The sequence below is a fragment of the Sminthopsis crassicaudata genome, chromosome X (assembly GCF_048593235.1).
Source record: "Sminthopsis crassicaudata isolate SCR6 chromosome X, ASM4859323v1, whole genome shotgun sequence".
Classification (NCBI taxonomy): domain Eukaryota; kingdom Metazoa; phylum Chordata; class Mammalia; order Dasyuromorphia; family Dasyuridae; genus Sminthopsis; species Sminthopsis crassicaudata.
In genome coordinates this window covers 10,178,178-10,205,694 of record NC_133623.1, presented here as the reverse complement: position 1 = coordinate 10,205,694, position 27,517 = coordinate 10,178,178, and the positions used below count along the sequence as shown (strand labels likewise).

The following is a 27,517-nucleotide window of genomic DNA, read 5'->3' as shown; positions in this document are numbered from 1 at the left end:
CCAGGTTCTACCACAGCATAAAAGTTACTTCTCATTTATAACAACAAATGTGCTATACCAAATCCATGGCAAGAAAAAAAACACAAAACTAGAACACCCTATAATTATGCTGAAACCTGTCACTTGAGTAGACTTGGAAAAATTTACCTCTCCCTTCCAGGTACAGGAATTTTGGGTGACCTACTACACATATTACAAAACTTGGCTGACGTGCTGGTTTTGTTTGCTAACTGCTGTTCTTGTCTCTTTTATTGTTTTTTATTATAAGAGATGACTTGCAGGGTGTTGGGCAAGGGAACTGTTATTTGGAAAATGGAGATTAGATAAAAACAAAAGATATCAATGAAATTAAATGCACTTGCTTATCGTGGCTAAAATCCATATAACAAATTTGTTAAACAGGAGATGAAAACTAAAAGCAATATCTTGAAATGCTGTTTCCTCATCCCCCCCCCCAAAAAAAAAAGCTCTGAAGAGGCCAACTTAAACTGGGTAGCAGGAACTGCTTCTTGCCAGTTAGAACTATCTCCAAATGGACTCAGCTATCTTGAGAGATGGGCAGCCCCCTACTAGAAGACTTTAAGCAGAGGCTACATGGCCACCAGGCCGATAAACTGTTTTGGTTGTTGGGCAGCTAGATGGTGCCATAGTGGGTAGAGAGCTGAGCCTGAAGTTCAACCTCAGAAACCAGCTGTGTAACCCCAAGCAATCCCTTCATCCTGTTTGCCTCCGTTTCCTCATTTGTAAAATGAGCTGGAGAAGGAAAAGGCCGACCACGCCAGTATCCCTGCCAAGAAAACCCCAGATGGAATCACGAAGAATCAGATACAAATGAAACAAGTGAAGAGCAACAAAACTGATCTTGAGATCCTTTCCAAGTCTCAAATTCTATAAACTTACCATGTGTTCACCACTAAGATCCTGAACCACTTTGATCTGTTCAAAGTCATATGGTCCTTTGAATCCATGGGCCGCTTTAAATTTCACTGGTCTTGTATATGGCATTCCTTCATCATCACTGGAGGAAGGATCATCCTGATCAGTATGGAACACTAAAGAGGAAAGAGAAACAGAAATGATTGCCGGCCACCATCTCGAAGCAATCAGCTCCCAAGATCTACTGGTTAGGGGGACACTTCAAGGAATTTGAAATTTCTTCATTTATTAAGGCAACCAGATGGCTCCAGAGTGCTGCGCTTGGAGTCAAGAAGACTTGACTTCAAATGTGACCTTGAATACTTACTGTGTCACCTCTGCATCTTTTTTCTATTTTTTTTTTGTAAAATAGTAACACTTATCTCACAAGGTTTTTGTGAGGATCAAATGATATATTATTTGTAAAAAGTATTTTGCCAACCTTAATGTCCTCTTGGGATAGGGTGTCCCAAAAGACTTAGTGAAGATTTAAGCTTTAAGAGTTTCAGAAAGGCAAGTGCTACACAACTACAAAAAGCAACATTTGAAAAGTCAGCTATTAAAATGTTTGAAATATTGCTCAGTTTCTTATAAGAATCCAACCTAACTGCCACCTTGTGCAACAGGTCACTCTGGTTGATTTTCAAACTTGGTAAAACTTTCTGTCAACTGCCACTGCTCAGAAACTGGAAGGACAGCATTTGCAAACTTCACCTTAAGAGCATCTAAAGAATAATGTGCTAATGCCTCCCTGACAGTTTTCATGAGATCTTCACAAGAAAAAGTGCAATGGAGACCAATCAGGTGACTGATAAGGCCAAGCAAGAGGACTGCTTCTATTGAGCCACCAGTACAAGAAAGGATCATCCCACAGTTGTCATTCATGTGATACAGAATGATAGGCTGTCCCAGACTAAAAAAATTATCATTCACAATTCATAAGACTCAATAAAGCAGAAACAACATTCAAAGAATTAAACTGTCAATGACATTTTTGATAAGTCTGTAGGAGTTATCCATCTGAAGTTGCTAAAGCTTAAAACTGCACTCATGACTTCTGTGACAATTAGTTAATTAATTTGAACTTGAAACCTCACAGAAAGACACTAAAGCAAAAATCATTTCTATTACTTTAAAATGTAGGGTGCCTAGAATTTGTGCAGATCTTGTAATTCTACTTCTTAATGGGAATATTAAAAAGTTAGCTTTAAGCTAGGTTCAAATCCTGTCTTGGACATATACTGTGTGACACTGGGCAAGTCACTTACTTCCCTTCCTTTTCAGTAACCTAGGCAATTCTCTAAGTAGAAAACGTTAAGAGAGCTTCCTCATCCAGAGATCCTTACTTATACTAAGGAAATTCAAAGTCTGGGCCAAAAACCTGATGTAAATGACAATCTGTAGCTGCCATCACAGAGGCGGCGTAGTGTACGACAGAGGAATCTCAGGGTTAGAATTGGCCCCTGCCACTTTCTGGCCCAGTCAGTTCACTGTTCTGTGCCCCAAGGCAACTGCTAAGATCTCAGTGAGAGTAGGGCTGCTGGCCATGGGGAGTTCACAAGTGCCTCAACAAAGTACCCATGGCCATTACTGTCATTTGGATTCGGAACTGATCCCATGTGGGTTTTCCAATTCCAAATGCAGGCCCTTTTGACGATATCACAGTTACCTCAAATATTTTAAGACAAAATATTCATTAAACAGCAAAGTCAAATGATTTTTTTTTGCCGGTGGAGATTATTAAACATGGCTAATTCTACGTTGACTTAAGATATGAACTATGCGTGCTGCTCCGATATAAGAGAGTTAGCCATAAAGTAGTTTATATACAAAAAAGATCAAACGCATATAACCACAAAGTGTCTAACCTTCTTTTCACAGGCTTATATTATGTAATTTCTTTAAGTAATGGGCTTCTTATAAGAGCAAGCCAATGTCTGATTCTGTAAAACAGATGTCAGGTGGGAAGAAATGAAATGATGTACTAATATTGTAGATTTTTAAGAAGTGTGAGAAATCCTCAATCCAACCTCTAAAACATTTTCTTTCACTCACCTTCATCTCGAACACTTTTCACTTTATTTACGGCACGCTCCCCATATTCTTCAGCAAGATGTTTAGCTCTCTTCACTGATTTTCCCAAGAATTTTTTAAGCTGAGTCCTAAAAGCCAAAAATTATACCTTACTAATTCATTACGTCTCCGGAGTAAGCTCATGTTCACATTTCCATCCATGCTCTTTAACCACTTAAAATGCTGAGATATAATTGAACATAAATGAGTAATGACCAAGTCTGAATGGCCCATGCCTTCGGGACTAGACACATCGTCCTGGATCATAATAAGCTCGACTTAGAACATCTCTGTTTCTGGAAAATCTACTCTGTGGGAGTCTGACAATGCTACATTGCAACATGGAAAAGGAAGCAATGTCTTTTCTTTCACACAAAATGGGGGAAAATTCTCTTTTCTCATCTAGATACCTATAGTTCAATATCAGGCTGGGCCAGAGTTAGGCCACTTTGCTTGGCAAAATTCCACTTCAAAGTTTTCCTCAGACCATGAAAGTTCCCTGATGGCACAAAATAGATGCTCAGGAAACAGCGACTAAATTATTTGTGGAATTCCTCATGATTGTGATTCTCATGCCCAATTGTCTAGCAAGCTAATGATATAAGAAATCAACAGTCATAAAAGTGTTTGATTTGTTATAGAAAAACCATGAGTCTATTATGCTTTAGCTTACACTGTGATCCAAACCTAGTAAAAATCCAAATGACTGGTCTAGATCACTTGATTTTAAGGCACTACCATTTCCTCAGGTACAATTATCCGAGTCAGATGTGCTATCTGAGAAACTGGCCAGATTTGATGGCATCAGCCACGATAAACAATCATTTAACCACTTTCTTGCACACTTGAATGCTATTGGAACCAAATTATAAAATTACTAAGATCACCTCTTTTCCTCAAGTTAAATTCTTGGCCGGATTTAAACAAAACAAAACAAAACAAAACAATCTTGGTTCACTTTTTTTGGGGGAAATCCATTTACATATGACAGAAGACTAACTACTAAGACTAGTTCTTATGGTCATGCACTAAGCACTCGGCTTACACAGTAATCCCCATGTGGGCCCAGGAGCATGTTTAGACATTCTGGGTCTGATCCTAGTCTGGTGACCAGGTGAACAGGAGGCCTGTTGATCAGTGAGCTGTAAGAACTAGGTTGCTTTCAGAAGCCATGAGTCTACCAGAATCTGCTTTTTTTGGCTCGATTTCTTCTTTGCTGGCTTAATGCCAATGAGAGAAGAAACAATGGTACAGGGGAAAAGCCTCGAGCTCTCCCAAAGCAAGACTGATGCACAACTTGGGAATATGGGCCTCTCTGCACATAACCACTGTGAGCTTATTTTTCATACTTCTTTCTTCGTCTTAACCCTGTAGTATTGGGACATATGTCTCATCCAGCGGCTAGGCCGTACTTCGATGAAAAAACACACAAATAAAGCATTTATCAAGCACTTCCTACGTACAAGCATCATGCTAAGCTCTGGAGATACCAAAAGAAAAGTCAGATGGTCCCTGCTCTCATGGAGCTCCCATTCAAATGAGACAAGCCAGCTATAAGCCAAGCAGGAAGGTCCAATGGTCCACTTCTTTAATGGCATGTCTGTGGGTAACCCATGTGACAGTGTCAAGGAGTAAGAACTTTTCTGGATCTACAGTAGCTGCATGAACACTTGCCAAACTGTATGTCCCCAGGGTTCCCTTTTAGGCCACTAGGCTAGAAGCAACGCTCCTCCAAGGCTCTTGGGCTGTCCCCTTAGAAGTTGTGGTCCAGGTGGTGGTGATTGGACTTGTGAGGGACGTGGGCCTCTCGTCTCCCTCAGGGAGCTGAACTTCTTTCCCTAGATTGGCATGCGTGCCTCAAAAAGAATAGGTAGGTTTTGGCAGTTCCATAGTTTTCCAGTATCACATCTCACTATACCACCTTCTGAGATGGGTCTAGGTAACTCTACTGCTCCACATGAAGACCACAGCCACATCCTAGAAGATTAATAGCTCCTGAAGTGCTCTGAATGTCAGGAGCATGGAGCTACTTCTGTGTTCAGCACTCCCCTTTTGGGGAAGAACACAGTTCAAAGGCATTGTCCAATACTGACCCCCTCACCCTGCATTGGACTATGACTTGGTAAGTCATATAGAAAAAGTAAGTCTGACTCCGCTATCCCCAAGGATGGAGGGAATAGAGAGGGTGACGTACCCCCTGGTGTTGGGGACGGAAATGTTCCTACTTTTGTACTTGCTGTATCTCCTAAGTAAATATTCCTTTGTAAAAGTGAAGTGATACTAACCAGTCAAATAAAACTGGGACATTAGTCACTGGTAATAAACAGCAGGAAGGATACGCTTAAATGGGGGCTCAAGCCAATGACTTTAAGAAGAGAAAACCCATCCTCCTCTCCTAAGGATATAAATAAACTCCGAGGGAGAGACACAACCAGTTTCATTCTGGAAGAGCGAGGCCAGAGCAATCACCACATGGGTTAAAAAGGTCATTCCCCCATGAAAAATCAATGGCAAAAAGGACTGCAGAAGCCATGTCTCTGGGCCTCCTCCTATGCTCCACCTCCAGCCCCTAAGAAGGAACAAGAGCTCAGTAAATGATGGTTCAAAGAATGAGTAAGGAGGAAGGGATGAGTACAAGAGAAATTTCAAAGGAAGGACTGACAGGACTTGATTGGTTGCTTATAGATGATGAGTAATAGGAAAGAAATTCCAGGGAGACTCCAAATTTTAAACTTGGAAATAGTTGTACACAGAAAAGTAGAGAGATGATTAGGGTGGGAGAGGCGGGGTGGTGGCAGTTGTTTAGGGTACGACAAGACTGTTATGTCATGACATGCAAATGGACATAGAAAGCAAGCAGCTGGAGATGTGTGACTGCATCTGGGGACAGACTTGCCTATGAAGACTGAGGCTTTCTCAGCATAAGGACAGATTAAGTGCAAAGTCATCAGTCAGTTTGTCCAAAGAAAGACTCAAAGTGCCAGGATGTGTACATGCCACTCTTGGCCAGATGGGTGGCTTGGAACTGAGTTTGTTACATGTGGGAGGGTCTGATGTGACTTCTTTCTTAGCCATAGAAACTGGATCATCAGGCTCCTTTCTGGTACCTATGTCACCACAGAACCCTTGTGTCAAGGAGAAACAGCAATGGAAATTGGTGTCAATGACAGTGTCAACCGGATCCTGCGGAAGACAAAGTATCATTTGCCAACCAAGGCAGTCTGTCCAAAAGGAACTAACAAGTTGAAAGAAACAGTGTACAACAACAAGAGAAGCAGTTGACATGGAAGCCAATGGCCTCTGGAAGAAAGGAGCCAGAAATCTGAAGTCTGAGAAGTGAAGATGAGCTAAGACTGGGAACTCTGGCCAAGCTTAGTGCTACCCTAGCATGGTCCCGTACACCATGCTTGCAGCTAGAAATCCTGGGGCCACAAAGGTCTTGTTTCTCATTCCTAGGGCCTCAAGCATTGTACCGAGCACCAAGGGAATCAGGGCACCAAATGTCGGGTTTGACAGGGAGTCTTCTCCCAGCATGGGGTGGAATTTTATTACTGAACTGATATCATGTGTAGCTTATTCCCAATTTGGGGACGCCCGATTCTGGGACTACCACATCTTCTCCCTACTCCATCTCCCCGCCAAGATTTAGACAATGAATGCTGCAGTCTCTGGCCCCATAGGATCCTAATCTAACTAACAAGTATTTAATAAGTGCTAACCGAGTGGCACAAGGCACAGTGATGGGCACTGGGGCTATAAAGACAATTCTACTATGGGGGGAGACATAACACGCACACCAAGAAGCACTCATAGGTCAAGTGAGAAAGGGGGTATGATGGTGGGTGCTGATGGAAGGAAGTGGCACAGGAGTGCCGAGCTTTGCTATCACACTAGGAGCTTCTGCTCTCCCAATCAGAATAACGCCGAAACATTACCTAAAGGGATCAAAGAACCTGCCCCATGATCACTCTCCTCACTCCTCCCCATTTAGTAGAAATACCCTATACAGCCTTTCAAACATGGCTCATCCATTAACAAACCGTCTTTCATCTTTTGCCTCTTTTCTTCACATTTTGAATTCTCTTGCAGTCAAGGAAACCTGCATCTCTCTCAGAGACACCAGACTTGTACGTAGTCCCACTCGTAAGTAGCCTGATATGCTGGAAACCAGGAGGCAGGCTTGCAGTCTCTCCCTTCAATTCACTCTTGCTCTTTGTCCTCGGCAAGCCAGCATACACGTCGACTTCCCCTCGTGCATGATGGTCTCCTCAAGCCCCATGGCCCAGTACTGTATTGTGACTGACTCACCATGGATAAAGATTTAAAATCTCCAAGTCACCTCCAACTATGACACTTCAGTGAGCTTCAGCTCAAAAAGTCTCCTCCCTGATCACTATCTCCTGTCCATCCAATGCTTCATCATTTCTCTTAAAACTTGTTTTCGCCATCACTACCACTTCCAGTCCCTCCATCCTGTCCTGTTTTTGCTATCTATCTCCACCACTCTGACCTTACATTCTTTTCACAGACTCCTTTTCCTCCTTAATATAATGCCATGCTTGAACTGTCATTTCTTTTTTTTAATTATATTTTATATTTTTCCCATCAGCAAAATTCCATGTTCTCGCTCTCTTTCTCATGCCAAGAACAAAGAAAAAAAAAACTCTTTTCTGCATCATTCATGGCAGAAAATCAAAACAAAACAAAACAAAAAAGGTCTGTATTGTTCTGCACTGCGAGCCAGTCACCTCTTTGGCAGGAAGGATGTAGGGTACTTCATCATGAGTCCTCTGGCACTCGAGGCTGGTCACTACACTAATCCTTTCAAAGCTTTCTATCGTTCCTATGGTTCATCTTTGTATATACTGTTCTAGCTCCCTTCCCTCTGCATCAGATCATTTAAATCTTCACAGGTTTCTCTGAAACCAGCTCCTTCATTATTTTTTCATTCAGATTCATTCCTACCACCTTCCTTCCACACGGCAACTCCCAAACTAGTAGATGAACTCTCACCTCTGGGTTACCTGCCTGGCCCCAATTCCTGCCCAATCATATTTGTTTTCTCATTCTGGCCCCATTTGTGAATGCTGTGCTCACACACTGTCCTCTCACTACTTGCTCAAGTGTACTATGCCATCTCTTGTATCTGTAACTTTGTAGAAGCTGTTTCCCACTTCAGGAAAGCCTTCTGCCCTTCTCATCTCTGTCTCTCAGAATTCATGTTCCCTCAAGGATTGGGGCAGATACCTTGTTGCTCCACAAAGTCTCATCAATCAAGCCTTCTGTTTGTCAGCATACGCTTCTTCCCCCCATTTCCTTGTATGAGACTTGCCAGTATCAATAATATTAATTTTGCTCCCTCACAGCCATAAAATCTACTCGAGAGCAGGGACACTTTTTACTTGTCTTGGTAAGTCCAGAACCCTACATGGGACACACATTTAATAACAGGTGGCTGAACTATACATGGCTTTCATATCTCTGAAATCTAGAAGCCTTTATCTCTGGGTTCCATTGACAAGGAAGATGGTTTTTTTGTATTCACAGTAGTTATACAATGGACCAGATGGGCTCAGCACAAGCTCCCTCTTGGTTACAAATCAGGCACTCTTTGTAAGTTGCTAAGGAACCTTTCAGTACACAGAAAGCCTAATGACTAAAGTTCCCTAGTTCTTTCGTGTTCAGAAAAGGCTCAGGAATACTCTCCACATGAAGGGAATCCGGCTTAAACAAAGGCCTGGGAAGGGACTGCTTAATTTCTGCCTTCCTTTCCCCAGGGCATGAATCAGAAGAGAAGGGGATGCATGCGAATGGCTTAGGAGCTGGACCACTGGGGGGAATGCCCACAGTGGGATCACAGACCCACTCAAACACACAATTCTACATACTTGGTGATAAACTTCTGGCACTCATCATCCCCAGAGGCAGGCCCAAACTAGAAGCTTAAAAAAGGCATTCATAGCAGACCACCAATAATTTCCCATCATCTCTTTTTGAATCTTCCAGGAATGTTCTTTTAAAAGGGACAGCCAGAGACACGTGATGCTGTACACTTAGAATAAAAAGCAGGCTAGTCCTCGATGAACTTTATTTAAAGCCAATCCTCACTTTACATAAGTGGATGCTTTCCCCAGACTCTACATCAAGTGATTTTTATGTAAGGTAAATTTGCACCTACCCACCTACTTCATTTAGCCTACATAACAAAGGCATCCACAAAATAAGTCATAAAAAGTAGAAAAATGGAGACCTTAAGGAGTACTATGATAATAAATGGAATTATGAAATGAAAAGTAAAAAGTATGCACTGTAATATATAGTATAGTCACAGGTATACAGGATGTCACTTTTTCTTCAACTTCGGCACCTAGCCTTTATCACAGGGCATCAAATGCTATGCCATTTTGCTCATGAAGCTCTCAAGAGATATCTGAACAGGGGCTTTCATTTTTCTCTCTGTATTATCTGAGAACTTTGGAGACAACCCTGTGAAATAGGAGATGCTGGTACAGGACCACCCAGCATGACGCGCCCACATCAAAGAAGGCACTCTACTTTATGAGGAAAGTGGAATCCCACCTGGATGTAGATTTGAGATGGCATTCTTTGATCAATCAGGTCAGTTTCGTCTACACTAAAGGTCTGCTCTGGCAAGTAGGGACCTTCATCCACTATTTTTTGCAGGAACTTGGAGAACTTTTTTGCTATTTCAAAAGCTCCACTAGCAGCCTCTCCTGACACTTGTACACTGTGAAATCCTGTATTAGTTTTAAATCAGGCAAACCCACCACTGCTTGCTGTAAATCCCTATTTTTCCTCAGAGTACTTGACCTTTAAATCTTCAAAGGGGCTTCGAGCATTGGCTTAAATCATCATGAACTGAATGAATTAATTGTCATCAATTAATCACTGAATTAAGCCATCATTAAGCTTAAAGGAATCTTCTTCTGAGCCTGGGCTTCTATGCAATCATTTCTCCCCCTCTAGAATAGCCCCCTCTCTTTGTTTGAACAGATAAGCAGCCTTCATGAAAGTATTGCCAGAATAAAGTGGCCCTTTATCTAGGCAGCAGCTCTCACTGCGGTGTGCACCACCACCACTTAGCCTTAGTGAAGGCTAAATTCACATGCTACCGATCAGAGTTTTTGTTTCCCTTCATATTTCTAATTATTTTCATTTTTATTTCCAACTTTACATCTACGAGCTTGTTCACTTTTCTCCTCAGAGCGTGTTTGTCGCCACCAGCCATGGTGAAAATATAAGGATCACCACTGACACAGAGACACGCAGGAAGTGACACAGACATGTTTCTCAGCTTCCCACTGCCATTTTGCTGGCTGGCATCTGCTTTAAGTAAGGAATTTTCAAAGACAAATTTGGAATCCAGATTTCTTTCGGAATTCTTTATGTAAAGCCAAATTTGTATAATGGGAAGTGATATAAAGTGAAAACGGTCTTATTAAGGAATGAAAGGACTATATGATTAACTTTTAAGGCTGATTTGTCTTTCTATTTGTGCTGCTCCACAAAATATGCTTGGCACTAGTGGCACTAGGTGGCGCTGCCTGAAGTCAAGAAAAACAGAGTTCCAATATGACCTCAGATGCTTACTAATAGCTAGGTGACCCTGGGCAAGTCACATAACCTATGTTGCCCTTAAGTCTCCTCATGTATAAAATGGGGATAATAATAGCACCCACCTCCCAGGGTGGTCATGAGAACCAAATAATATTTGTAAAGTGCTTGACACAGTATCTGGCATAATATTATATATAAATGTTATGAATACAACTATTATGCCACTATTATAATTGTTGTTGTTGTTATTATCAAAGAAAGAAAATTGGGGAAAATGTAGATGTTCCAGAATATAACGATTCACATCTTTTTATCACTACCTAAATAAGATGAAGTAAGAGCTAACCAAACTTACGTCTTCTGCTTTAGCCTTCCACCATCAGTATCCGTTGGCTGGGATTGGATCTTCTCTTCATCATCTGATTGGGCAGCATCATTACTGTAGAAAAAGGAGAAACAAATTTTGCCATTTTAAAAAATGTGTAACTGCCATCTTTTTCATTTGACCCTTACCCTCCTCTAGAACAAGTCCTCAGCAGCCAACCTTCATGGGTACATACTTCCCTGTTTTCAAGGACCAGGAGGCTGAAAGGGGTTAGAAAATTTGGAGGTCTGCTGTATCCAGGATACAGTGTAATAATCATTGCAAATGACCTTCCTGGAGCATCTTAAGCTTTGCAAAGTGCTTTATCTATACAGTATACAGTATCATCTGAGCTTCTCAACAGCCCTGTCAGATGGGAGCTAGCATTCTCCTCATTTCACAGACTGAGTGAAGCTGCACCTTGCCCAGAGTCCTAAAACTAGTGAGTGGCAAAGGAAGCTGAGATTCTTCCAAGCACGTGGGCCGTCTAGTGGATATCCCTCCTTATCACATGACCAGGCCATCTGCTTTGAGCAGACATTTCCCTGATGATATAGATTCCTCTCCCTCCCCACCCCATCCTTGTGATCATGAATTATTCCTAATGTAAAAGTTCATACATTTATTAAAATTGTTCCCTAGATAGCCACAGTTTTCTCCCAACTCAATTAGTTCCTCTAAAGTTATTTCTTTGACCTAAAGAGACGATAAATTAACAAAGATCAATGGATCTTAAAATAAAATTTTCAAGAGGACTCTGGTCTAACAGATGACACTTCACTAAGTATCTCAGTACCTCTTAATTCTTTTCCAGTTTTAGAAATTTAATCTCTGACTTAGGTTTAGGTCCCTTACCATTTGAAATCTTAAGAATTATGTACTGCACACATTGATCAAAGTATACTCGATAATCTCCTAAAAAGCCATCTCTCTACAAGGAAATATATACATTTGTTTGTAACTTATAACAATTTCAGTTTAGTAAAACGTTGGTGCAAATTTCTTCCAATTCAAATCAAGATATTTCATATGTTTTCCTAAAAAAAAAAAAATGTGACAAAACAAATAGCTGGATTACATTTTGATTCCAGATATACAAACTAGGAGAATAAAACTAAAAACTAAAGAAACTGAAAGCAGATTAAAACTATGTTGTCAAATATATTTCTACACATTATTGGTTTGGCTAAAAATCTTTCTCTTTTTGCTTTTAAAAAAAAATCTTTATTATAAGGGATGGCTGAACAAGTTGTGGTATATGATTGTGATAGAATATTATTGTGCGATAAGAGCAAGAAACTTGCAGGAAAACCTGAGAAGACTGCTGCAAAGTGAAGTAAACAAAACCAGCAGAACATTATACACAGGAATGGCAACATTTTAATGAAGATTAACTGGGAAAGATTTAGCTATTCTCAGAAATACAAAGATTCAAAGCAATTCCAAAAGGCTCATGATAAAAAAACAATGCTATCTACCTCCAGAGAAAGACCTGACTAGCACACTTTTTTACTTTATTTTTCTCGTTTGTGTGTTTTCTTCTGTAATCGTTTTGCATGACTTCACATTTATAATTAATATTGTCTTGCTTGCTTTCTCAATGGGTATGTTAAGGATAGGGAGAGAATTAGGAACTCAAAATTTTAAAAATCAATGTTAAAATTTTTTTTACATATAATCGAAAAATATTTAATGAAACAAAAAAATCTTTTTTTCAAGAGGATAGTTCAAGTGAGTAGGGGGCAAAAGGAGGGACACAGGGGGAATTTTAGGTGGTATAAAAAAGAGATCACAATAAAAATTTATTTTAAAAATTTAACAAAATAAAATAAAAATCCAGCACCCCTGCACAGTCATCCATCTCCTAGCTTGACCTGCAGCTTAGCCATGATTAATGCTTAAGGCTTAATAAATGTATTTGGAGTCAACATGATTGTCCTGATTTCTTTGTTTAAACGAATTCTTCAGTCTGCTACTACTTCCTACATGATGATACAAATTTTTAAAATATTCTCTTAAGAAAACTGAAAGTGTAGATCATCCTGAGAATTTCTTTGGAATGAACAGGGTCATTTTGTTACTACCCCATTAAATTCAATAAACACTTTCTAAAAATACTTTCTGTAATGGAAAGTCATGACTTCATATATGATCCTTTTATTAGTTCTTCTTTACAAACTGGAAGGCTTGAGGTAGTTGGTTCAGTTCAGAATTTTTAAAAAAGTATTTAAAAAAGGAAATCTTTCTTATACAAATGATAAAACCATACCTTACATATTCCTTGGTCCTTCTCATGATATGTAGAGTGAGAGGATTAATTCCGGTAGGCAATTTTTCTTCTGCGAGGCTCAAAGGTATTTCTTCTCCGGTATCAAGGTTCTTAATCATCACACTGGCAAGAATTTCCTAAAATTAAGAAGAATGCTTAGGACCAGACCCCCAACAATTTTCATATTTTTACTTGAATCTTTCAGGAGAATTCTCTTAGAAAAAGATATCCAGAGACATACAATAGTATATATTTAAAATAGAAGAAACATTGGATATATTGCTTGAAAAACAATCAGGACTTAGGGAGCAGAAGCAATGAACGCTGACCAATATTCATAGTATACTAATAATGCTACAAAGGATGGAACCGTCACATAATATGCTGTAATAGACAATGCCACATAAATATTGCCTCATAATCACAGTAGTAAAAAGAACGAGCCAAAGAGTCTACCAAGACAATCAAAGAGAGCCTTTCTTCCTATAGCCTCTGAATAGCAAAAATCTTGACATCTCTCTTTCTGCAATGATCTAGTTTCTGGATTACAGCTGTGTTGCTTCTTCCCTGTCACCCCAGCCTCTTTCCTCTTCTCCATTTCCCTGACTCTCTGTTCTAGACCATTCCCACCATGGCTCCACTCCAACCAGAGGATTCCTATTCTGGTCCTGATTACCCTTCTCCAATTTCTCAGATCAGTTAATTCCTTTCTATTTTGGATGAAAGCACTCAAAAACAAAGTGTGTACACATCGCATGCTGTCTGGTATGGACAAGAGTATGTGCCAGTAGAATCATTGGGTACTTAACTTTAGAACTAAGGTGACCTTCTAGCATTCCTATAAAGTAGGGCTTCTTAAACTTTTTCCACTTGGAACCCCTTTTGGTCTGACTCCAGGCATATAGATATATAAAAAAGGAATTCAAAGATTTACTGAAAATAAACCATAATTTCATAACCCCCACATTCAGTCTCACTACCCCTATATGGGATCGCAACCAACAGTTTAAGAAGCTGGCCTATAAATCATGGTTCTTGCTTTTCCTCAATTATCAAAACCATCATATGACAATGACTTTTTAAAACAATGTATCATCACCATTTTTAAACCTACTATGTGCCAGACACTATACTAAGTGCTTTACAAATATTATCCCATTTGAATCTCACCACCACTTTGGGAGGTGGCCGTTTACTCTCCCCAAATTACAGATAAGGAAACTGAGGGAATCAGAAGTTAAATGACTTCTTGAGGGACATATAGCTGTTAGGTCAAGGTCCCATTTTCCCCTTATTTTAAATAATCAAAAGAAAGTTAGAGATCCCCTTTTAAAATTATTTTGAAGGTCACCTCCAGCATTCTTCATTTATTTTGTATTATGATGCTTTTAACCATTTAAAAAAAGCCATTTTAACAGTTACCTCATCAGTGAGCTCTCTCCCGGAGTTGGACCTTGGTCTTTGAGGGCCCATCATTTCCCCGGTTGTCTGCCCATCAGATGATTTTCCATTTTCCTGAAGTTATAAGATTATAAAAAGCAAACCCAACAGACAATTTCAGAGAACTTTCAATTAGCCATTACCACACACAGCTGTGAAGAGTTTCAACATTTCTGATGATGAAATCTATTAAAATGGAAAATGGAAAACGTCCATTTTGGTGACTTAATGTTCCTAGCATGCTAAACACCGTCCATACTGACCCTCCATTACCCACAAAGTAGCTGGTTCTTTAACCTTGACAAAAAAAGAAATGTGCTCCATCTGGACCCACCCAAAGAGAGTTTTGGCACTCTCCAAGGGGTAGGGTAACAGAAAAAAATAGGTCGGCTGCTGAGCGGGACTAAAAGGGCGTGGATGTCCTGTATTCCACTGCCCTTTTGGCTCTGCCACCTGTTGCGCTTGATGCATGCTCACATTTGGCACACTGCAAACATGTCCCCAACCCTAGCTACTCGGCAAGTTTTCATGTTTTAAAAGATATTGTGAAAAAAAAATATCTGTTTGGGCAAAACTGGGTCAGGAATGTGAAGCATTTTCCATCGTTTTTTCAACATCCCTGCGATGACGCTAAAGCAGCCAGCAGGGCGGGACTGGTATGAAGAAAGCATGGGGAGAGACAGAAGAATGGGACTCAAGCTCCAATAAATGAGGGCCTAAGGATGAGAACAGGCAGCTCTCAATAGAAGAGAAAGTCAAGCTACCAACAAAAGTGAGGGGGAAAATTGGCCCATCATTAATAATTAGAGAAATGCCAATTAAAAAATTTTTTTTTGGTTTTCATCTCATATCCATTAGATGACAGGCAAATATCAGACAAAGATGCACATGTGCATCACTGAGGTAATTACAAATTAATGATTTCAACCATTGTGAAAAAGAATTTGGAATCTAAAAGGAACTCACTAAATCACGTTCCCACTATTCCAGCACTAGGTAAATACCCCATACTCACAGACGGGAGGTAACATCCCAACTACACCAATAAGGAACTTCCTTTCCAGTTCACCACACTCATTGATTGGCACAAAACCCAACAAATATGACAGGTTCTGAGAAACTTGGAAAGACTCATCAATAAGTCTGACATTAAATAAGCAGAACCAGGAACACAATTTACACAACACCCACGATAACAAAGAACCCAAAAGACATCAGAAATCTGGACAACGTAGTGACAATTCTGCCCCCAGAGGCCTGGGACACACAGACACACACACAGACACACACACACAGCCAGAGCTGGCCAGGTTTTCTGAACTCTTCTTCGGTAGAATGGAGAAGTCTATTTGGGGGAGTTAATGGGGAATATAATTTTTCTGTAGTGATTTCTCAACATATACTTAAACTTTTCGAGATTCTCTATTGCTTAAGACAAGGATTGATAAGGCCATCAACCAGAGGCACTCCTACCCTCAATGCATCTCATTCTGAGGTGCACACAGAAGGGTAAGTGACTTTCCTGGGGTTAAGCAGCTAGCAAGTATTGGAAGCAGAACTTGATTCCAGGTATTCCTGGCATGATCCATGCTACGCATGTGCTTCAAGCTAACTCTCATGTACACAAGTAGTCACGATGGCAGCTGCTCATATTTCTAAAAGGTCAATGTGTTCTGATAAAAACACAATAGTAACCTAAATATCAATTGTTTCCATAGCTTCCTTTCCTTCTGGAGACCTAGAAGTCTCCATTCAACATCAGACATGAGTTTGGTGTGTGAGGTCAGAATAGAAAGCAACAGGTCAAGATCTTATTTCTAGTTTCAGAGAAGTGAACAATTCTTCTTGTCTCAGTAAATGGGACTACACTCACCTGATCAGTGACAACTTTTTCTCCACAGGTCGCGCTTGCCAAATCAAGGGAAGGTTGTGTTTCCTTGGAATGGGATGTAGAAGACGAACTGGAAGTCAAAGCACTACCAGGTGCAAAATTCTCTCTAGGAACTACAACAGACTCAGAATTAGAGAGACAATACCCATATCGTTTCCCATCAACCTTCCCAGCAGGAACATTCAAACACTAATTCCCAGTTTCCTCTATTTAATATGACATGAGCTTCAATGTCTAGCACAATTGCTAGTCATGCCTATCACTACTGCTTGAAGCTCCTGGGCTCTAGGCTTCAGAGTGGGCCTCCAGGATACTTGCCTTCTAGCTCCGCTGCTTTCAGAGTCTCCAACTCTAACTCATTTTTCTTTTTCCGGGGTGGAGCAGCCGGCCGGGCAGGAGGAGGTGGTCTAGGTGGAGGGTGATGGGCCGGGGGAGGAGGCCGAGCTGGGACGGGTTTCTTCGTGCTCGCCACGATATCTGGTTCTGCAGAAATATGTCTTGGGGGTTTGACAGGAGCTACTTCTTCTGCTGTAGCTACCTCTTTGGGAGGGAAGAAGTCCGTTGGTACCTGTTCTAAAATGTCAGTTGGTTTTATTTCCTCTCTTTTGGCTGCTGCTGCTTCTTTTTCCGTGACATTATGCTTGTCTGTCAAACTGATTTCTGTTACATGAGCTGCTTTACTCGCTTGTTTCTCGGCGGGATCTTCATAAGGACAAAGATATTTGCCAGATTCAGGTTTGGTTTCTTTAAATGCAGTCTGTGTTTCTCTTTTGTTAGCATCATGTGACCCTTGATCTGTGGCTAATTGTCCAGGAATATTGCTCAGAAGGTCTGTTCCAACAACCAAAGTACCCACAGTTGACGGTGGATCTGAATGTTCTTTTCCCTTGGAATCCAAAGGTTCACCTTCAAGCTGCTGGTCCTTCTGGCTTTCCTCAATAATACTGTCAATAATCTGAAAAAAGAGCAAAGTTGAGATATTTCTGAAGGCATTCTTTGAACTTCTAAGCCAGCGCAGCAGACTGCCCATGTAGGAATCAAAAAGTTCAGCCCACTCTAGCTAAGCCCAACCTTTCAAGTCGTTTGCATATTCATGCTATATTAATTCAAACAACTGTTTAGAGATTTATTAGCCATGTTAACCAGGTGTTCAAGCACCCATTTGAACCTTAATAATGATAAAAACTGCCATTCATCTAGTATGTTAATATTTACAAAGCACTTTGCTCACAAAGCTAGCGTAAGCATTATCTTCATTTTACAAGTGAGGGAACTGAGGCCAGACAGGTGCAGTGACTTGCCCATAGCCACACAACTAGTAAATGTCATAGCAGGATTTGAACTCTGGTGACACAGCAGAAAAAGAGCTAGGCCCACAGCCAAGGAATCTGAGTTTCAAACCCTATTTGTGCTGTATGACTCTAGCCCAGTATCTGCCTGTTGTGGGCCTCATGTATAAATGAGGGGGCTGGGCTGGATACTATAATCCTAGGATTTTACCCAGTATTAACAACATTAGGGAGCATGGCTACAGCACTTTCAGGCTTCCAAAGCAATATATAAAATAGATATAGCTACATAAAAGTAAACTCATTTGATCTCACGACAACCCTGGGAGGCAGATGCTATTATAATTCCCATTTTACAGATGAGAACACAGAGGCAAACAATGTTAGTGACTCGCCCAGGGTCACACAACTACTCTATATCCAAGGCTGGATTTGAACTCAAGTCTGCCTGATCCTAAGTCCATCCCATATTCCCGTCACTGTGCTGCCACCTAACTTTTGGTACAAAAAGGTGGTTTCTGGTTTTATATACCTACTAAAGACCCTAATGAGAGGGTAAGAAACCCAGGAAAGTACCAGAACAGAAACAAGGCCAAAAGATGCTAAGTTCCAAGTAGCAAGCCACATCTGGCTCAGCAATGCTTCTCGGACAACAATCGAAAACTAAGGTTCGAGGAAGCCTGCAGCTGATGCCAAGGCTGGAAAAATGGGAGCAGGAGATCACAACTGAGAGAGAAACAATAGGCATCACAGTCCAGCTTGAAACTTGTCTACCAAACTCTCTACTCTTCCATGAATAAGGACACTGAACCCAAGCTTCTGAGTGAGAGGCTTCAAACGTAGGCCATACACAACTAAGATGAAGATGTCGCCCTGGCCAAGCCAGAACAACACGATCAGCTGTTTCAATGATTCCTTCACCATCCTTGACCACGTAGATCTGCCAAATAGCAATCCCTACCAGTTCCCTTACCCTACTCTTGGCCCACAGAGGTGTTCTGGAGGAAATCATTGAACCACACTTATCGGGCCCGTTACAAATTTCTGCCAAATGCCACAGGGTATTCTGGGTACTCAGTAGTGGTCTCCAATCCCATCAGTCCTCTCAGACACAGAGTACTGGCAAATGCACAGCTATGTTTCCAAGCTTGTTCCTTCTTCCTCAAAGTCTGAAGTTTACCCCAACATCTCTCTAAGCAGATAACCTTGCCTCATGCTTTACTGACAAGTCAAGGAATCTTAGATCTAGAGCTGAAGGGGACCTTAGAGCAACCCCCTTTTTACAGAAGAGGAAACTGAGGTCTAGGAAAGATAACATGAAGCCTGAGTTTTCTGTTGATCCAGCCAGTCTTCCTTTCCCAGCTGCTCTCTTCCCCATAGCTCACATTTCTGATTCAAGAATGCCCACTACCTCCCGATAACAAGGCCTGATCAGTCCTGTTAGGAAACATGGCCCAAATACTGTTCTGCCTTTCTCCATTAGTTCCCTTTAAGGCTCCCAGATTGGACTTTGCCCAACTTCGTGCTGAATCCAATGCTCTACTCAACTGCTCTTCCTTTACTGAGAACTGCAGAGGAGTGGATTATTATCAAAACTGAAACAATCAGGATAGGTCAGCCATCAGAGTGGAATGCACTGGCAGCTTCCCTTCGCTTCCATGACGCTGCACTGACCGATCCATGCTCAATCAGCACCTCTTCCTGCCCCCAAAGACCAGCCACACCATTTTCCTTAGAGCTTCCCCTTGCTTACAGCTCTAGCCTTTACATTCCAAATCCTTCTCTCAAGAGCCATTCTTTCAGGAGGGAGGCAGTTAAGTTCTGGTTTTTGAACTAAATACATTCCAATGGAATTCATCATCACTCCCCACCCACAAACAATAACAAGCTTCTCTTGCTCAATTCTCTCCCATTTCTGCCGGCCCCACACAAAACGGGCATCCAATAAATGTTCTCCAAGTCCTGCGACTCAGAAATGTGGGGTTAGTTTTGACTTTTCTTCTCTGCCATCCAGACTCAGGCACCGAATCGATCTGAAATGTCTCTATTACGCACCCTGCTCTTGATTTCTGTCACCAGCCCTGTCGTTGAGGCCCTGGGCACCTTCTGGCTGTCTTACGACAGGAGCCTCTTAAGGAGCCTCTAGTACCCCCTTGTGCATCATAGCCAAGTACTGCCCGAGGTCCCTAGCAGCTCTGCGACTGAACAATGACTATTATATTCTGATGACTCAGTACAATTAATCTGCTTCTAAGATCTTTCATGCCTCTTCCAAGACTCACCACTGCCTCCCCAATGTCTACTATGGCAAGTACAGAATCCTCATCCTGACATTCAAGGCCCTCCACAGATTTTCTCAGTATTTCCATATATGAACATCTCTTCATTATCTCAAACACAATCCTGTAAGCTTATTCCTACTCCCAAGGCATGGCTCAGGTTGTTCTCTCCCCTCTCATCAAATCTAACTTAATCTTTAAAGCCCAACTCTGACTGTCCCTCTGTGAAGCCTGCCTTGTAACTAATTTACCCAGAACCCTCCTTATACTAAATTCCTATGGTCACTTCTAATGTTATCATGTGTTATCTAGTTTTTCAAATACATTCAGAATTAGTTTTGTGATCCAGTCTTTAAGAGACACTTGCAGAATTAATGCTAAGGATGCCATTAAGTCTGTCACATCCAGGAGAGATGTTAATCCTTCTCTCAATCCTCAACACCTAGTTCACTTACAACCTATTTACCAGCGCTTTCCCTACAGCCAACAGATGTTCTAAGACCTACTCTATTCTTTCAAGCCTCTTCACTGGCCATTCTGTCATCCCTTCGTGTAACCATTCTTGATACCTCCTCTCTTTCACCTCCAAATTCCAGGAAGGAACCGGCTTCCTTCATCACCCAGTTACTTCTCAACCTTTTGCTATTGGGCAAGTTGATCCCATCATTTCCTATGGCTGATACCAATGACAACCTTCCTTCCTCTTGGATAACTCCTCCAATAGTTCATTAACCTCTTCTCTAGACCACTTTTAGCCAGGTTTACAGCCCAGTAAGATACAGTACCAGGTCTGGAGTAGGAAGGCCCAAATTCAAGTCCAGCCTCATACACTTCCTGGTGGTTTGACTCTGGGCAAGTGCCTCAGTTTCCTCACTATAAAAAACTACTCCAGTATTTTTGTCAAGAATATTTGGGATCACAAAGAGTCAGACGTGGCTGAAAGTGAACAAAAACAAAAAAGCAGAAGGGGCTGAGCACTAGTCTTGGATACCTAACTGACCTCAGATAGGCCTCCTTACAACTTCTTCAAGGTTTAAGTCTGTCCCTAAATGACAGTCTGCTCACTGAACTGCTTTTTAACTTTGTCCCCTAGCTTAGGAGTCCTCTTCTTGGGATAGAGTTTTTGCTTCGTTGCTCGCTCCCTATAACTATAACCTCTCTGGTTCCCTTCATGGGAAATTGGGCAAGGGGTAGGGAGGCAAAGCCGTGTGCTTCTCTCATTTTCCTCTTTAGACTGCAGCTCCTAGCATTTTATCATCTACCCTTGAATAGCTAGGGCCTCAAACACACCTTTAATTCTAGTTTCTGTACTACTGCCGCTATTTCCCTAACAATTATCTACTCTCTCCCCAACCTTTCCCCCCCCCCAATTAAACAGTTAATTTCAAGGGGGAAAATGAAGCTAGAGAGCTTCCTTCTTAAGAACTAAGTCATGAATTTAGCTCCAGAATTCTCCCAAATCTCAAAGAGAACAAGATGGCCTCCAGTGCACTGGGTGGTAGATCCACTGTAAGGTAACTCAGAAACTCCTCACTCCTCATATGGCACTAAAGGCCCATGACAGTGGGCCTCTAGATTTCCTTGCCATCCTCTTCTTCTTCCCCTTCAATAGTATTGCAGGCCAACCAGTGAACTCTGAGTTCCTCAAAGGCAGCTTTGCATTGTGCCTCTCTGCACTTTAGCCCAGAGACTGTCTTCTATTCCTGGAATAAAGTCCTTCTTCACTTCCCTCTCTTTAAAACCTTCATTTCCTTCTCTTATGGGGGGAGCTTTCCTGTTCCCAACTTGATCATGCTGTCTCCATCCTCAAATTAGATCCTATTTATTTTTTCACTTCCATGACAGAGTAGAGAGAATGCTGGACTCAGAGACAGTAAAACCCAAATTCAAGCAATTTACTTGCTACATGACCCTAGGCAAGTCACTGAACCTCTGCCTCAGTTTCCTCAGCTATGAATAGTGATAACAGCAGCACCTATCTTACCAGATTTTTGAGATAATCAAATGGGATATGTGTAAAGTGCTTTATGAACTTTAAAGTTCTATATAAATGTTAGCTACTAACATTCTTATTATTGCTATTATGAATGTTGTAAATCTCCCTCCTCCTCCTCCCACAATCATAAAGAGAAAGACATTTTTCTATTTTTGTCTTCACACCCTCATGCCTAACCTAGTACATAGTAAGCACAAAACCCTTGTGTAATGAACAGACAAATAAACATCTGGCTCTTGCATAGAGTCACGGACTAAAAGCTGGAATCTAGTAATGGTTAAACAATTCACTACTCTGCTCAGTGATTTCTCTTGCTTTGGTTTTAAGCAATTTTTTTCTGAATTCCTTTAGTGTATATATCATACACACACACACATGTGATTATGCTGTGTACATATATGCATGCCAATACAACTATGCTACAATAATGTATACGCAGAGAAAGGGGAAGAGAACACCTGTATATAACTATAAGCTTGTATATTATATCTGTAGAAACATACACACATGTCCATACACCTGATCTCCTCAAAAAGAGTTCACACACAGGGAGAACAGGGACCATGTCCGATACAACGTTTGTCTCCCCCAAAATTTAATCACTTGTAATATTGGTGCATCAAGCCCTCCCACGATCAGATTTTCTGGCTTGTTCTCCACACATTTCTCCACACCTAAAAAAGCCAGGTCTCTGCTCCTTTTGATAAGAAGCATCTGAAGAAGGGTAGGAGTAAGACCAAGGACTTGACACAGATGACCAGGGAACCCCAGGAATCTAGCGTACCTCTCACACATTGCACTTTAACACCTGGTTCTAATCCCAACATGGATCCATTTCTATCCATGCACTTTTACCAATACTATTTACAAATTACTACTGTATTTGTCAAGTGTCAAAAAGTCATTTTTATAATAAAAAATGAGATTATTTAAAGACTGATACTTTTAAGAAACAGATATTTTCACAGTACTAACAAATTCTACAAAATAATTTATCAAATAGTTATGTACTCAACATGATACAAGAAACATATTGGTGAGGAAAAACCATTCTCTTATTAAAGTTGGCCAAAGTCGAAATTCAACTGACCTTTTTGGAATCATCTTGTTTCAATTCTTGAACAAGGGGCTCATGTCCAATTTTGTGTTTAAGGCTGTCTGTTTCCTGGAAAAACAACAAAATGACAAACCTGAATGAGACTTCCATTTTTAAAAAAGAAAAGTAAGGACAGATCAAAAAACCTTGGTATCTTTACTCCTAAAAGCCTCAATTTATATGTTAATTATAGAAGGCTTATGTCAATTTTTGGTTTTCTTTGTAGTACTCTTTAACACAAATATGCAATTCAGAAAGTGGGAATATGTATATCTGTGTGAATAGATGTGTTTGGGATGATAAAAGACACAAAGCAAAAACCTTAACATCACAGCTATTTTATATCTATAAAGTTATGGCAACATTAATGCGACTCCTAACCCTAGAATGGATTTCAAATTATGAGTCACCATATGCAAGCTATATTTGGCATTTGGGAGCAGTCTCCACTAAATACTCTGCTCTATGAGCTAAACTTATCAGTGTGGGTGATCCTGTCAGCAGATCACTTCCTACCCGTGCCATTTCACCCCATGGGATTCATTGCCTTGACTTTTCATAAATTCTCCAAAGAATCTACTCAATAAAATCCCAACATGGTTCAAAATTATTCTAAGTAAAAACATGAAATAACACATTCTATTTAGAATGTAGTCGAAAAAGACTAGAGATCTTCTAACATTTGTCAGATGTGAAATTAGATACATGGATGGATGGATGAACAGATATAACATGCATTTATTAAGCACTATGTACCAGGCATTGTGATAGGTATTGCAACAACAAATATAAGCAAGATAGCCTGTCCTCGTGGAGCTTATATTCTAATGGGGAATGATAACATACGAAGATGAGTTGGGAAGGGGGTACAGATAAGAGCCCACAGTGTTTCCTGGGGTATAATTCAGGTTTGCCATAAGGAGGAAGTAAAGAAGATGGCCCGGGTGGAAGCAACATGGCTAATAAATGGCTGGGAAATACAATATTCTAGCCCATATTATATAGATACAGCCTTATATAATCATACATGTCTTTGAGATTACCTTGCAATCTTTCTTCCTAAACTATAAAACTAAATCACCAAAGAATTTTTGACCCTCAGTGTACTTACAATCTATAGGGAGAAAACAACATGTACCAAATAACTCCCTCTCTATTTTGTGGGAAGTGAATCTTAAAGGAAGACAAGAACTCAATAAGAAACAAGGGAGGAAGTAGGGCTTTCCAGACAGAAGGGAAAGCCTACGGGGAACACTTCACAGAACAGTTGTGAGGCTGAATTAAGAGAATATATGGAAAACACTCTAAAAAGTAACTTTCTCTATAAAAATTATTGTTCATAGTAGTAATAAAACATATGAGAAATACTTTCAACTATCCCACTAATTTCAATACTTAAAAGGATGTCAATTTTATTCATATAGGTATTCCTTTCACTGAAAGAGATTGCCATCCCTTTATGAAACTGAATAAAAAGTGTTAGAGAGTGGTTTTAGCCAAAAAAATCCTTCACCTGATGGCCAGCCTGGAGTTGAAACTCCCTGAACTTGAATATGCTGAAGCAAAAGATGTGCTCTCCAGCCCAAATTCCAAGCTTTTCAAGCTTAATAGCACATGTTGTAGTTTCCCTGTGAGAGTCTTCAAGAACTCAGGGACACATCAGTATTTCAATGAGACTCTAGAATAATGGATTACTGGTAGTCATCCAGGAGTTCACTATTTTTATTCCACTGGTTCTTAAACAACTGTTTTTTGTTTGTTTGTTTGTTTTTAAACAAGGAAACAAGGACAATCAACTCTCAAAAACTTCAGAAATCTAATCAACACAAGGACAACCCAGTATTCCAAAGGGCTCCTGATGAAACATGCTGCTCGTGGACTGCCAGAGAGGTGCCAGTCTCAAGACAGAATACACATATTTTTTGAATATGGTCAATGTAGGAATTTGCTTTCCTTGATACATTATGCTACAATGGTTTTCTTTTTATTTTTGTCAAAGGGGGTAGGTAAAAGAGAATGAAATGCAGTGAACATCATTGAAAAAAAATGACCTTTTATTTTAAAATCTGAATTTTTCTACAACATAACGTTGCATTTTCTATAATAACCTAAGCATATATCCATATAAATATTCTACCTCAATTTCCTTTATGTTTCAAAGGAATATTTGCTGTAGATAAACACTATCTGTAAATAAATCAGTGAAGCACAGCTCCAAATATGAAGAGTATTCCATCTTATTTCATAGGAGTTATAGATCGCTACTTAATGCTGGACTTAAACTAGAAACTTAACGAATAAAAAGTGACATGCAGGAAGTCATAAGCTTAATTCAGCACTACTTCATATTTTCCTAGTGCTTGAAGGCTTTGAAATGGATTTGCCTATACTATTTCACTTGAGCCTCCAAGCTATCTTGTGATGGAGGTAGGGCAGCTCCTTTTCCTCCAAATTCAAAACAAGGAAACTGAGGCTTGAAAGTGGCTCAGGTACTTGTCCAAGAAACTTTAAGGGCTCAAATCATGACTTCTATTATAGTCATCTTTGCTCTTTACCATTCCACCTCTGACATGATATCCATCAATAGAGACTATGAATTTTATAAAGTGAAATTACTTAGAAGGCCTCTTATCCCAATAGAGCTGAGGAGCCCAGTGGATAGAGCATGGGATTTGAAGCCAGAAAAACCAGTGTCAAATCCAGCCTAAGCAGATATTTACTAACTGTATGAACCTGAGCCAGTCAGCTAATTTTCTCAATTTCCTCACCTGTAAAATGAGGTTAATAACAGCATCTACTTCCTAGGGTTGTGAGGGTCAAAGAGCTCAGCACAGTGCCTAACACATAGAAGATACTAAATGTTGGCTAGCTTTACAGTCACCTCATGATGAATCTTAATGCCTTAAACCACTGAAACTTGCTGTTACTTTTCATGAGGTTCAAGTTCTTCTACCACCTAGACCCAAGTTTCAGCTTAACTACTCCCAAAGCTAAGTCCACATCTGCAACACAAGCCTTGGCCTAACTCTTCACTTCCTATTTGGCAGGGCTGTCCCATCACTAAAGAACAAGGGTCCTGAATCTAGCTGCCTCCACACTTTGGCTAGGTGTCATCCAGCCAAACTTAGCCAGCAGACTTTGGGAACCTACTCCTTAATCAATTCAAAAATATGGCAGGTGATCCAGATAGTTTTTTCTTCATCCCTGGCACTACTGTTGGTGTTGTTCAACTGATGCTAAAGACATTTTAAAAATTTAACTGGACTTGAATCCTGGAAGACCAGAGTTCAAACACCATCTCCTGTTGTGTGAACATGGACAGGCCATTTAATGAAACTCAGATTCCTTATCTGTAAAAGGAGGATAATAAATGCTCCCACATTTCACAAATGAGCCCATAATGAGTTAATATTTGTGAAGTACTTTGCAAACCTTCAAACACTATGGAAATGTTAACTGATATTAAATTTGACAAGTCACACTCCATTTTTAGTGGAAGGGAATAACAGCTATTAATATTTCTACTAATGATTCTTAATACTAGGACAACTTTTGATAAAAGAGGAAAAATCTGACATTACTCTAGCAATACAATTACTTCTGTCATGGCATCTGGCTTTTAATAAAAAATATCAAAGGCGTTTGCCCAAAAGAGAACAAAACTGGGAACAACAGGAGGAAGTTGCTGAGCAGTAGAATAAGGCAGATTTCCACACACATTCACTTCCTAACAATCCTATGCCAATCCAAAAGGGAGATGAACTGACCACTTTGGGAGGGCAAACAAAGGCTAGATGAACATACCAAGAGCCTCACAACTGGTCCCCCCCACAGTCAGTCTCTGCCCTTTCTGATCTATCCTATACATTGCTATCAGATTAATCTTTCCTTTTTATTGCTCAGAAATATCCAACTGCTCCCTGTGTCTGACAGGCTAAAACTTTAATCGTCAGAACAGCATTTGAGACCTACATGATTTAGAGATAATATCCCTTTGTGAACAAACTTCTTAGAATCCTCCCTTTCCAAATCCCACATAGCCCAGTCTGCTCACTCCTTCCCCAAACATCCCTTACCCATTCTTGTCTCTTTTTAAAAGCACACACTCTTATTATTTCTCAATGAGGAGTGCTCTCCTTTCTTCCTTGTAAGGATGCGGTTCCCGAAAAACAAGAGAAGGGAATTAATTGTAAGGGCCCTTTAAACGGGTGGCGCCACAGTGCAAAGGGAGATTGAGTGCCCCAGGAAGTAACCTCTGTGGATATTAGGATTGCCCTGGGGGTGGGATCTTGGCCATACTGAGATAGCTTCGTAATGGGTGATGACT

At 40.5% G+C, this 27,517-nt stretch overlaps 1 protein-coding gene across 1 annotated transcript in view; it reads right to left on the bottom strand.

Annotated features, from left to right (window-relative positions):
• The window catches only part of WDR44 (WD repeat domain 44), a 76,308-nt gene that overhangs the window by 21,251 nt on the left and 27,540 nt on the right, over positions 1-27,517 (bottom strand). Inside the window, exons 3-10 of the mRNA XM_074277429.1 lie at positions 23,185-23,259; positions 16,849-17,485; positions 16,513-16,643; positions 14,622-14,714; positions 13,200-13,336; positions 10,922-11,005; positions 2,971-3,077; positions 901-1,052 (exon numbers count right to left, since the gene is read on the bottom strand). Coding sequence (XP_074133530.1) covers positions 901-1,052; positions 2,971-3,077; positions 10,922-11,005; positions 13,200-13,336; positions 14,622-14,714; positions 16,513-16,643; positions 16,849-17,485; positions 23,185-23,259 — 1,416 coding nt within the window. The remainder of the gene's footprint in view (positions 1-900; positions 1,053-2,970; positions 3,078-10,921; positions 11,006-13,199; positions 13,337-14,621; positions 14,715-16,512; positions 16,644-16,848; positions 17,486-23,184; positions 23,260-27,517) is intronic.